This window comes from Gracilinanus agilis, chromosome 6, assembly GCF_016433145.1.
Source record: "Gracilinanus agilis isolate LMUSP501 chromosome 6, AgileGrace, whole genome shotgun sequence".
Lineage (NCBI taxonomy): Eukaryota > Metazoa > Chordata > Mammalia > Didelphimorphia > Didelphidae > Gracilinanus > Gracilinanus agilis.
This window is the reverse complement of record NC_058135.1, coordinates 179,910,415-179,924,001: the sequence shown is the minus strand read 5'-3', so window position 1 is coordinate 179,924,001 and position 13,587 is coordinate 179,910,415. Positions and strand designations below refer to the sequence as shown.

General features: G+C 35.3%; 1 protein-coding gene across 1 annotated transcript in view; it reads left to right on the top strand.

Moving 5' to 3' along the window:
- Nucleotides 1-11,153, top strand: part of DTHD1 (death domain containing 1) — a 70,713-nt gene extending 59,560 nt beyond the window's left edge. The window contains exons 8-10 of the mRNA XM_044681748.1: nucleotides 7,709-7,794; nucleotides 7,935-7,992; nucleotides 10,834-11,153. Coding sequence (XP_044537683.1) covers nucleotides 7,709-7,794; nucleotides 7,935-7,992; nucleotides 10,834-11,153 — 464 coding nt within the window. The remainder of the gene's footprint in view (nucleotides 1-7,708; nucleotides 7,795-7,934; nucleotides 7,993-10,833) is intronic.
- The last annotated feature ends 2,434 nt before the right edge of the window (nucleotides 11,154-13,587 follow it).

Below are 13,587 nucleotides of genomic sequence, written 5' to 3'. Positions count from 1 at the left end.
CTGAGTGCCTGATTAGATGAAGTACATGAGCCCAAGCCTGAGGGTAGAATTAGTTGAGCTCCTGACCTGATCAAGTTCAGAGTAAGACCAAAAGCTTATACTCAAGCCTGAGGCAAATCTTTAAGCTATCAGCATCTCAAGGGTTAATTGAATCAGCTGTGGGAGAAGGCCCTCAAGGATTCAAGGATAGTTGGGCAATGCTACACTTTTTCCCAGCCTCCCTTAAACCCCCAAAAGCAGTATCCAAAGTGTCCTTGCAAGTTGGGTGTCCTGGCTTTTTATATCCAGGTTCCTAACTGGCCCAACTGCCCCCTCTCCTGGAATTCTGGGGGACACTGTGGAATTATGTGAGACAGCTTTAACCCCACTTAAGATCATGGATGTTACAAAAGTAGCCTGGAAAATAGATCCAGGAGAGACACTTTGAGAATTACTGGACTACCTGAAAGCCATGATCAAGAAAAAAATCTTGGACATTATAATACAAAAAAAAAATTATCAAAGAAAACTGCCCAAAATATCCTTGAACAAGAAAATAAAATTAGAAACTGGAAGAATTCACAGATCACCTCCATAAAGAAATCCTCAAATGACAACTACCAGGAATGTAATAGCTAGAGAGATGAGTGGTCAGGGAGTTCATGGTCATAATCATTATCAACAGAGTCATTATCATTAAAATTTGTATAACATCTATTTACATGCCAAGCAATGTGGTTAGTACTTCACAAATATTACCTCATTTTATTCTCACAACAAACTTTGGAGGCAGGTGCTATTATTATCCTCATTTTACAGTTGAAGAAACTGAGGCAAACAGAGTTTTGAGGGGCTTGCTTAGAATCATACAATTAATAAGTATCTGAATCAAGATTTGAACTCAGGTCTTCCTGATTCCAAGCCTGGCTCTTTAGCTACTGTCACTTACGTGCCATGATCATCTTTGATTTTTAAAGTACATATGCAGAAAATTGAATCAATATGTATGGAATATCACTACAACATTGGAAGACTCTATTTAGAATAGAATTAGGCATGTTTAGGTTCAAGATAAATGGAGGAAGATCAAAGAAGTACAAATATTCTACTACTATTAAAAAAATGAAGAGAACTTTGTAATGTCTGCAAAATAAGAGTCAGTGAGCTCAACCGCAGTTTCTGGGAAAATTGTAGAATATTCACCATTATAGAGTGAATGTAGTGATCACAATAATCCGGGATGCCTTCCTCAAGAATATGTCCTGTCAGACTAACTCTGTTTCCTTTTTGATAAGGTAACTAATGTACTCCATCAAATGAATTCTGTTGATATAGTTTATCTAGATTGCAGCCAAGCATTAAATAAGATCTAATGCTGTTATTATAGAAAAAAGTATAGATGTGTATTAGGCTAGAATAGAAAAATTCAATGGATTTAGAACAGGTTTAATAGATAGACCTGAAAAGAAATTATTATGAGTCGTACACAGTTTGGAAGGAGGTTTTTTGTAGACTGCCATAATGATGTGTGCTCATCCCTTAAGGAGCTGACAACAGTGGTAACTTGGGGGATCAATCAAGGCTTTAGGGAGAAGGAAACTAATAATTTTTCTTTTTGCCCATTTCAGGGTATTCATGTTTCCCCAACTTCCTTTTTATTAGAAGCAGTGGGTATGTAAGGATCCAGTAAATTTGATACAATATTATTGTAAATTACTGATAATTTAATTATTTTTTTCTAGCTATATATATGTATATATGTATATACATATATATGTGTGTGTGTATAGGTAATTAGGGGAAAGGAAATGACTCTTCAATTATAGATTCTGAAATAAAAATTATGAAGTGAGGATAGAGTTTAAGCAACAATTTTATTGCCCAGGTAGAGCACCACAAATCATTAAAGAAGTCAAATTTAAAGACAAATTCATTTGGGGAGGGTTTGGGGGTGGACTGGAGAAATTCAACAAATATAGGACATCATGAGACCACTTAGGGTTGACACATGTATTAGGAGGGAATAGGTTAGGGCCAGAGAAGAATTCATTAATAGTGAAATTATTTGGGGAAGTGGTATACCATCTGTTCACTTCCTATTTTAAGTAGTTATTGCTAACTAGGTACTAAGCTTAGTTATACTGCTGAAGATGTAAAAGTGTTGTCAGTATCCTATAATTTTTGTGCCCTTGGGAAAAGTATCAGTTTCCTTGCCCTGGTTACATCTCTGCATTGCATGTGGGAAGTTATTTTGGGACATTTTGTGTGCCTTTAAGAATATATGAATTGCATTTACTGTTTGTGGCTGCCTACAATTCAGCTATAAACGTCTGCTCTGAAAATCTCACCTGCTTCATGGCTGAGTGATCTATCTATCTGGTTCTGTTTCACAATAGTTCATAGCTTGGAGATTTATGTAAGCAATCAGTTGACCCTAGTTCTGCTTTCAAGTAATGCTAGCTAAACAATGAACTTCCCTATTTTTCAACTGAACTTCTGACATGTTATTTCTAAGTAAATAATGAAATTGCTCAGATACAATTGTTTTCTCTCAAAGCCAAATAACTTTGCTGGCACAGCCTATTTAGTGGAGCAAAAATAAAGACAGGTACATGAATTTGAAACAATTCTTTGGAATAACTATTTTCACTGGTTTTCATTTCTTTTTCCCCCTCTGATAAATTAAATGAATGATTTCCCTGCCATGTAAGTCTGGATAATTTTTAAGGGCTTACATAATCACATGATATATTTTTTTCTAAATCTTAACTAAATAGTTGAGGATATTTTTGAACTGCTTAATTTCCTCCTCAATATTCATCAATTAAAGATAATCTACGTATTACCCAATTAATTTTTTTTTAAACCCTTACCTTCCGTCTTGGAGTCAATACTATGTGAGTGGTAAGGGTAGACAATGGGGGTCAAGTGACTTGCCCAGGGTCACACAGCTGGGAAATATCTGAGGCCAAATTTGAACCTAGAACCTCCTGTCCCTAGGCCTGGCTCTCAATCCACTGAGCTACCCAGCTGCCCCACCCAATTGATTTTTGAACTACGAGATTCACAGGATGGCCTCAAATTTCAAGTACAAAAATCACTAGAACATAAATAATTATCAAGAAATCAGAAAAGAAGAATGATTCACAGATTCTCCTTCAGAGACAAAATAAAGAAGTCAGAATATTTGGTTTCATTTTTTGCCCAAAGGCAACAAAACCATTTCATAGGAGTCTCAGTAATTTTGCCTTACAGTGCTTACAGTAAACATAAGGAGAGCTTTGAAGATAATTGTAGCTTATGTAGAACATAACTACAGGGAAATTCTATGAGAAACTTGATAAAAATCCTCTACACCAAGTCAATGAAGCTAATTGATTTCAATACGAAGGAAAAACAGGAGGATGGCAAAATAATGTTTAGAAAACATGATTCAGTATTAAGAGACGAAAAAGGTGAGAGATTCGTGAAACTAATCAAAAGTCTCATGCCAAAGATCTTGAATAATTTTTTTAAAGAAGAAAGTCTAAAGAGCCTGGACCTGACAAGCAGGGAACATGACTACAAATCTAAAACTGATTATGTTTTAGGAGTCAGGAAGAGATTACATACTAATACTAATATGAGAGTTATTTCTAAATAGACTCTTTGCAGTCAGAATAGCAGTAAGAATTTGTTAGGGCAAATATTAAAACCCATGTCAAAATAGAAAAAAAAGAATAAAGATGAGAGACAGGTAATGAATAAATGTATCCAAATTCCCATGTGACACAGTAAAATAAACTATTGATACCCCAGAAAGGAAGTTTGGTAACACAGATTGTCAACATGGGCAACAATTTTTTTAAAATGTTAAGCAATCTTTGCAGTAAAGCAGCCAAAAGAATCCAGAAACCATCTCAATCTGCAAATACTTGATCTCTATTCTAAGAAAGAAGCAGCTAAGCGTGACCCCAGTTTGTCAAATAAACTTATTTACAAGATCTGCTACAGAAGAATGAGAAAAGATTAAGAATAATAGCACATGAAACAAAAAAGAGTGGTGGAGAGAGTAAAAAAGTACATGAAGCTTGGGGTGCATTCTCTCACAAATACACATGCCATCCTTTGGAAGAATGGGTGTAGATGGGAAATGATGAATGAGGTGTATTCATAGTTCAGAGCACAACTTGGAGGTACATATTTATAGGGGATATGTATTAGAAGGAAACTAGATATGCTTCTTGATGCTTCAGGACCACCAATGACTTCTGGTGATGTTACTGGGCTGGCCTCATGAGAACTATTCACTTTAGGATGTGACATCTCCTTTGGGCATGTTTTGCCATGATATTCTAGTATTTGCTACTCTGAAGGGTTTATGGTTGTACCTGGGTATACATTTTCTGCTCGGTATGGGTCACTGCCCCCAGGGTCCAGCTAGCATCTCTTTATGCTATCTTTGGGCTCCCTCCAAGCTTCAGTTGGCTAATGTGTAGTGACTAGAACATTCTTCTAAGGATACGCCACCACACCACTTGGCTAACAAAGCTTGGAAAGAATTTCCTCACACTAAGTTCTTTTTAAAACCTTTATATTGGGTCAGATATTACAGTGCTTTGGTCCAGATATCTAGCTGATTTAGGTTAGAAATTCCAAAATCCTCTTCAAATTAACATGCAAATAATTTTGAAACAGAGCAAAAGATAGGCAAAAGTAGGGGTCAATTTATTCCATCCATCTAGCCCACATCTCTACCTTTATTATTTGTATTTGATAGCTATAAGCCCTATAATTTTCTGTATTGTATTTTAATCAGAGAAAAGCCTCACTATTCCCTAGTACTAGTAACCCATAGATCTAATTTCTATAAAATCACCATCATAATGATTTATAAATGTATTTATAGCTTCCTTGATAAGAATATGAAAAGAGAACAGAACAGATTATAGGAAATGATTTTCTATAGCAGACCAATCATCACAGTGATACAACTAATCAAAATAGATAGATACTACTGAGTTTATATTTTCCCCTCTGTAAAAACAATTTTTTTTAAAAAGCATATGACGGGCTAGAATGGCCTGATTCTCTAAAATATCTCTTCTGCCAATGGAAGTGTTAAACTCAGATCAAACCCCCAATACTTAAGCACTTAAATGTTTATTGACTGACCTCATGAAAAATCTGAAACCCAGAGAGGTGATATCACTTGTCCAAAGTTGCATAGGTAGTAAGTTGCAGAGCAAGGCAAGGACTTGGCTCATCTGTGACTCTGTTCAATGTTTTTTCCAATATACCATGATACTTCTCAAATAGATAAGACCAGTGGTAACTTTGTTCAGCAATTTTCTGATTATCAATAGCTTTAGGCAGCACAAATGGCTTACTGCTATATCTTGTAAATGGTCCAAATTGAAGACATTTCTATGTGACTTTTTCTGTGTTTATATATGACACTGGCCTTATAGAAGTGAGCTCTAGAATACTATGGATATTCCTCAGTGAAATTCATGGCCACTCAAAAGACAATTTCAAAGATGAAAAATCCTATCTGCTATCATAGAAAGAACTGATAAAGTCTGAATGTAGACCAAAAAGCATACTTTATTTTATTTTCTTTCTTCTTTTTCTTTTTCTTTGAGATCTCCTGCATAAAATGACTAATATGGAAAAATATTTTACATGATGGTACATGTAAAATCTATATCATATTGGAGGGAAAGGAGGAGGGTGGGTTGGAAAGAGGGAAAGAATTTGGAATCCAAAATTTTAAAAAAAAGAATCATGAAAAATTGTTTTTACATGTAATTTAGGATAAATAAAATATTATTATTAAAATCAATCAGCCTAAAATATTATCAAAGAAAACAAATGAATGAAAAATGGCTATTTTACAAACTATGATGTACAGTTCTATGGAAACCCATTTATTTAGTTCATCAATATCAATGTGTTGGGCAGGCACTAAAGATGAACAATAGGATGATCCCAGAAATGACCATGAAGAAGAGCTGGATTTCATTTGGAAAATTATACAGTGTTTTTCTAAGGTATAAATGCTCACACTGAAAATTTAACAATAGCCAGTTAGGAGCCAGTGTGAGGTAGTTCCATAAAACCCCTGCCTATATATGTGTGAATTGTCTTTCCTAGTTAGACTATAAGCACCTCAAAGACAAAAGTTACTTGTGTCACTGGTCCATAACATAGTGTTTTTTTTTTGTTTTTTTTTTTAGCATATAGGAAAATGCTTGCTAATCAACTGACTTGGGTGACCAAAGATGCAGAGTAAATCAGTGACATAATGAAGACCAGGAGTCACATCTCCTATGTAAACAGCCCAGCCCTCTTTCCTCTACACTTTAGTACAAAAAGTTTGAATTTTTAAACATGTTTGAAAAGGGATAATTTTGGATATGATGACTCTTTTTCATTTTTGTGGGTTGCTGATATTTACCCCAGAATGAGTACAATCTTTGTTCACTCATATATAAGCTTACTACAATAGAAAGATTTTCATTATTTTTGAAATATTTTTATTTTTTAAAATATTTCCCAATTACATTTAACTTATAACAATATATATATTTTTTAAAATGTGAATTTCAAATTATCTTTTTTCCTCCTGCCTTATCACCTCCTTGAGAAGATAAACAACTTGATATTTCTTATACATATGAAGTCATGCAAAACATTTTTATATTAGCCATATTGCAAAATAAAACACAAACAAAAGAAAACAATAAAAATAAAGAAAAGAAAAAATATACTTCATTCTGTTTTCAGAATTCATCAGTCCTCTCTCTGGAGGTAGATAACATTTTTCATCATAAGTCTGTTGGAATTGTCTCGAGTCACTGTCTGAATCACAGAAGGATTAGGGTGTGGGGAGGCAAGGAGGAGGTTTATTGGCAATGGAGTTGCTGAAGAGTTGTCCTTCAGGGCTCCTGCTTCCTTTTACTGGAAGTTCCACTTTCTGCCCTTGAACTGTGACCCAGAAGTGGGTATAGGCAATGGGGCCATGCCCAGTGCTAGCACAGGGGTCTTGAGTAATCTCTTGCTGACCAGTTGCCAGATGCCCTTTCTGTCTGCAGCTCAAGAACTCCATAGGCTGCTACTGCTTCTTTCTCTACAGCCTAGTCCCATCATTCCTGTGCCATTCACAGGGGCTCTGGCTCATACTCTTCCTCTGTATCACAGATCTTTCTCATTTTGTATATTGTCTTGGGGTGGAAAAATGTCTTCCTCTGATCTTTTATTGGCACTTGCACTCTAGAATTTGATCTGAGACATTATTTTAAAGTTGTTTTGAGAGGAATATTGAGAAAACTAAGCGGAGCGTTTTCTCTACTCCCACCTTGGCTCCATCACCGAGACATGTTCTTATAGTCAAAAAACCTGGGTCCACATTCTGCCTCCATCATTAACTAAATAGTTGGGTGACTTTGGGCAAGAAAGACCCAATCTCTTTGAACCTCAGTTTCCTTTTTCTGCCAAGTAGAATGAATAAACCTTTACAGTGCCTACATTACAAGCTTGACAAGTAGTTTGAATGAGATAATATATGCAAAAGTATTTTGTAACTGTAAAGCACTAACCATTCCACAAGCTATTACTTTAGACCTTGGAGAGTCATCTTAAAAGGCTTCAATCTTATTTGTTCAGTTAGTGTGAATGCTGCTCAGTGATTTGTATGGATTATAAAAATGACATTAATGCGTATTCTTTGAGCTGAATTTGCTGAAAGATTTGGATCAGCATTCAGAGACATTGATTTTACCTCCAGACTTGGAAGAAACAATTGCTGAGCACACCCAGACTCCAATGTACAATGTAATTTTGCACACCATGCATTGTAGATCTTCTATTTTCAAACAGGTTTTTGACTTGCATAAGTTATTTATGTAGATTTTGTCTACAAATTGAAATAAGGATTTATTTCTCCTATATCTCTCTTCCTTTTCATTTAATAGCATGAAAAATTAATCAACCATCCACAGAGCACTAAACGAACATCCACAGATCCTTCAGGTAGGTAACTATTCTACCAGGTTGCATTTCACCTTCCCAACATTTTCTTATGAGTAAGTGTCTCTTTCTGAAAAAAATTAATAGAAAAATAGTTTTGCAATTAAAAATGTAAAGGAGTTGATTGCAAAAATTGCTTTTCACTCAAGGGTGCTGTAAGAATAATGTTGTTTCATCAGCATAATAAATGTATTATCCTTTAGGAAATACATGCACAAATGGAATATGGAATAACATTTTAAAAATATTCCCCTAGTGATAGTTCTATGCAGAAGAAATTAAAGTGGTATTAAAAACTACCAGAAATGTTGATCATTGCATACATTGGCTAACTCATAGAACTGATTGCTGATTCTAGTAAACAAACAATTGCAGTTTGTACTTGAGTGCTGATGGGTAGGTTTTAAATATTAGATTCTAATAATTATCACACATAGATGAGGTCAGTAACTTTAAAATGCACGTGTCTTAATGTGAAATAATACTATACAACTTATTTACTGCTTAGTCATAGCTATGTTAGAGGCAATCAAATAACAATTACAGATACAAGAGTAGAATAAGGAACATTTTTCTACTTCATCTCTGAATCAAACCTATTTTGTTAGTAAAAGGACTTGTTATTTAGTAATTCACATATATCAATTGGATTCCCAAAAAACTCTAGGTAAAAAAATTATTTTGTTTTTTCTTTTCCTTTTTTAAAACCCAGTACTTTCTGCCTTAGAATGAATACTAAGTATTGGTTCCAAGGCAGAAGAACAGTAAGGACTAGGCAATGGGGGTTAAGTGATTTGTCCAGGGTCACACAGCTAGGAAGTATCTGAAGCTAGATTTGAACCTGAGACCTCTCTCTTAGCCACCCCACTGCCCCCAGGATTTTTGTTTTCATGGGATGGTTTTATTATAGCACATCCTTGGTTCTAACAATAACAACAGCAACAAATCCGATGAGGCAGGTTGTCTAAGTACCACTTCTCCTTTTTACACATGAGAAAAATGAGGCCAAGAGAAATCAAATGACTTGCCCAGGGTCTCATAGCTATAACATTTATTCACTTTTTTAAAACATTTATTAATATTTATTTTTTAGAAAAGTTAACATGGTTACATAATTCATGCTCTTACTTTCCCCTTCACTCCCTGAGCTCTTCTCCCCCTCCTCCCATGGCTGATGTGTATTTCCCCTGGTTTTAACACATGTCATTGATCAAGATTTATTTCCAAATTGTTGATAGTTGCATTGGTGTGGTAGTTTTGGGTCTACATCCCCAATCATGTCTTCCTCAACCCATGTGTTCAAGCAGTTGTTTTTCTTCTGTGTTTCCTCTCCTGTAGTTCTTCCTCTGAATGTGGGTAGCATCTTTTCCATAAATCCCTCAGAACTGTCCTGGGTCATTGCAGTGCTGCCAGTACAGAGGTCCATTACATTCTATTTTACCACAATGTATTGGTCTCATTCATTCACTTTTGACATGTGGTTTTATTGATAGAGGATAATTTCCAGCATAGAAATTTGCCAGTGATGCAGCTTGGTGATTTATTCAATCTGAGAGACCTTCCTGGGATCACTGAGAGATTAAGTAATTTGTTCCATCAAACAGCTAATATGATGAAAACAAGTCTTGCTGACTCCATGGCCAGCCCGTCTACCACCATGCAATATTCCCTCTTCCCTGCCATTTACATATTTTTAATTATCTTAGAGATGAAGTTCTCAGGAGCTGTTTTAAAAGAGGATAGTAGGGGGCAGCTGGGTAGCTCAGTGGATTGAGAGTCAGGCCTGGAGACGGGAGGTCCTAGGTTCAAATCTCACCTCAGACACTTCCCAGCTGTGTGACCCTGGGCAAGTCACTTGACCCCCATTGCCTACCCTTATCACTCTTCTGCCATGGAGCCAATACACAGTATTGACTCCAAGATGGAAGATAAGGGTTAAAAAAAAAAAAAAAAGAGGATAGTACCTGGAAGAATGGTTCCTAGAACAAGGAGTCTATCTAAAGTACTGATGATTTTGTCAACACAGAAAATTCCTGACATGGAACCTTTCTCATGAAAGCCAATTATAAGAGATATAACGATGATGTGGCTTGTCACACAGCATCACATCATAAGTGTAGGGGATCAGATTGGAACCCAACTTTTCCCGACTCCAAGCCCAGTAATGAGGCCTCTTGATTCCATGTCCAGAACTGTTTATACTCCACCACTTTGGCTCTTTCTGTATCCTAAATAGTCATAGATATAAATTATTCCAAGGCAAACATAAACAGGAATTTTTCTATATAAAAATTCAAGTTTTAATGTATTTTCACTGTATGAGTTGCTCCATATATATGCCTGTTCCCAACTGCTACCCTAAAAGGTAACAGAATTTTTCTGTCTTTCATTCTGAATCAGTATCAAATGGCCAGATGGATCATTCCAGTTCTAGTCTCCAACTCTCAGTGCTACTATTAAATCTATAATCTCTCTTTAACATCAGATTGGGAGACTAGATGTTGCCTGGAAATTGGAGACTGGAAGGTATAGTATGGTTAGTACATAAGTAAAATTCAACACGGGAAGAGAATTTTTTTTTTTTAAAGCATAAAAGATCCCTTAATATATGCTACCACGAACAGATGAAATCTGGCAGTTGCAGTGAATCAGACACCCTTGAGCAGTTGCTGAAATATTACAAACAACTGTCTCCTGGGTTGAATTAAATCTTCCTCAGGCTTTTCAGTCACAGCCTGCACTTTCACTACAGAGATACGGAAAACCAGATAAACATGTCACTTAGGAATAGGTATCCGTTTGATCTCTGATAACGATAATGAGTGTTAAATGTCGGCCTCACAGAAGCCCTTTGGGAAAACCTGCTGTACTGGTTGGCTGAAGAACTATCGGAAGAAAATGCAGCATCCCTTGCCGAATCCCTCCCTCTCCGGCGAAGCACCATTCAACTTGTCAAACTGAAGAATCCTGATAACCTAACTGAGCAGATCTATGAATTTCTTTCCTTCTGGAAGAAAACCCTCCCAACGTCTGTGGATAAACAACGGCTCCTATCACGTCATCTTCGGAAGATTGGCAGGAGCGATCTTTCAGAAGAGCTCAAATATAGGTGGGAGAATAAGGTCTTCTCTGAACTTCAGCTGTGGTCAGATGTAGAGCAGTAAAACCTAGGTTTTCTATTTCTTTTCCCTCAGGGGAAAAAAATGTTAATGTTAATCTTGGAGACTGTTTGTCAAAATTATATTACCAGCTTCCAAATAATGTAGTTGAAAGTTAATTTATTTGATACATGAACTATTAAAATCAATTGAGACAAACAGAGAAGGGCTAATAAGATAATAAAAGGAAATTCTTAGGTTTGAGTGCTTTTTCATGGTTCAGCAATTCACATTAAGCAAATTTAATTCCCTTTGGTATGTCCAACTTAGCAGCTTTAGCCCGCGTTCTCCACTTGCATTTTAATGCCCTGTGTTGTTTTCCAAGATTGTTTTCTAAGTACTGAAATATAAATGTTGTGTGTGACTTATGACTCACTGTTGTAACACATGGAATGAAACTGGTCATCCGTGAGATTTAGATACCAAATTACTACTCCAATTTCCATGTCACATAGCCTCGGCTAGAAATTATACCCACTGAAACATCTGGGGTAGATGTTCATGACACTGAGTTAGTTAAAGAAAAAGAAATGCCAAAAATAAACTCATTTTGATATTAATAAACATAGAAAAATCTCTCCTGTACAAATTTACACATTTAGAATTTATATTTAATTAGATCTAGGCTGGTCAAAACCTCGCTTTTTCACTATTTGGGAAAAGTAGGATTGCTAACCAATTGAAGGGCATATGAAGATTATAAGAGTCTATTGAAGTTCTTGAGAAAACCAGCCTTTTAAAAAGTATTTTGGCACTTCATATCATGCATTCAAATGATTTGTTATTTCTTATATAATGTTCATGAGAGAAGCAGAATGTAGTAGATAAAAAGTTGATCTCCAAATCAGAAAGAACTGGGTTCAAGAGTCTCTTCTGAAGTACATTTAATTTTTTAGAGGGTTAGGCTGTGTTCTAAGACTATAAATAGCAGAGAAAGTGCCAGTATTGGTAGAGAGAGTTTCCTCACATTTGTAGTCCCTATACTGATCAAATCACAGGTTCCTATATTATTCCTAAATATATATCCTTGAGGAAAGTGGATCTTGCATTTTCATTAATGGAAGTTTACTACATTCTACACAGAAAAGCCACTTTAAAATATTTTGTTTTAAGGAAGGGAATAAGGGGATGAGCATTTATATAGCCCTTACCATGTGCCAAACACTACACTAAATGCTTTTATGACTTTTGATCCATATAATAATCCTGGGAAGTAGGTGCTATTATTATTCTCATTTCACAAATGAAGAAACTGAAGCAAACAAGTTAAGTGACTTTTCATGGTTACACAGCTAGAAAGTATCTGATTTGAACTCTAGTCTTCCTGACTCCAGGCCCAGTAGTCTATCCATTGTATCACCTAAATTTCAAGTACTGAATGCATTTGAAAAGCATAAATTTGTAGTTTCATAAAAAATAACCTCTCATTCAGACACCCCCTGAGTTCTGCGAGTTGACCTTATTGACATTTTCAAAAGGCAAAGAGATTGTATATTTTAGGAACTTGTATCCATCTCTCCCCCCATGAATGTCCTGCAGTTGATTCTTCATAAATGTTTGTTTAATAAATAAATGAATGATGGCAAATAAATTTTAATGTCCAAACACATGTATTCTTTCTGTTGTGGCTATATTAGTGGACTATTTCTTGATTAAGCATTTTTTAATTAAAAGAACCAACATATTCTAAAGATTTGTATATTTTCCTGACCAAAGAGGAAGTGATAACTTTTTTAGGTATCTTGCTAGTCATGAAATATCTTAATACCCTGCACAATTCTCCCAGTTGCTTAGGAAGTGAACAAATGTCTGTTTAGATTGGTAGAGGAATCCTGAGATGCTAATGAAATCACAGTTCAAAAAAAATGGTAAATGAATTAAATTTAGGCCTCAAAAGAAAGATCAATAGTGCTAGGAAACCATAAATAACCTGAGTGTAATAGATTCTATGGAAACCAATGATATCAGATAAAATATTTCTCAGTAGTATTTCTATTAATGAAAAGAACAAATTGAAGAGACATTCTTGTTACATTAAAAAAATTAACTATGGAAATTATAGAGAAGAACATGAGTAATATGGATATATGTTTTGCATGACTGCACAGATATAATCTATCTCAAATTGCTTGCCTTCTCAAGTAGGGTCAAAGTGGGGAAGGGAGGGAAAGAACTGAAATAAAAAAAATTTTTTTAAATGTTAAAAATCATCATATGTATAACCCAGTGGAACTGCTTATCACCTCTGGGAGGGAAGAGAGGCATCATGAATCATGTAACCATGGAAAAACATTTAAAAAAAATCATCATTACATATAATTGGGAAAAGGAAAATATAAAACATCTTAACTTGAAAAAAGAAATGATAAAGAAGACATCGAAATATATTCTAGATATCAGAAAAAGAAAACAAAGGGGTGAGGGAAGAAGAAATTTGATA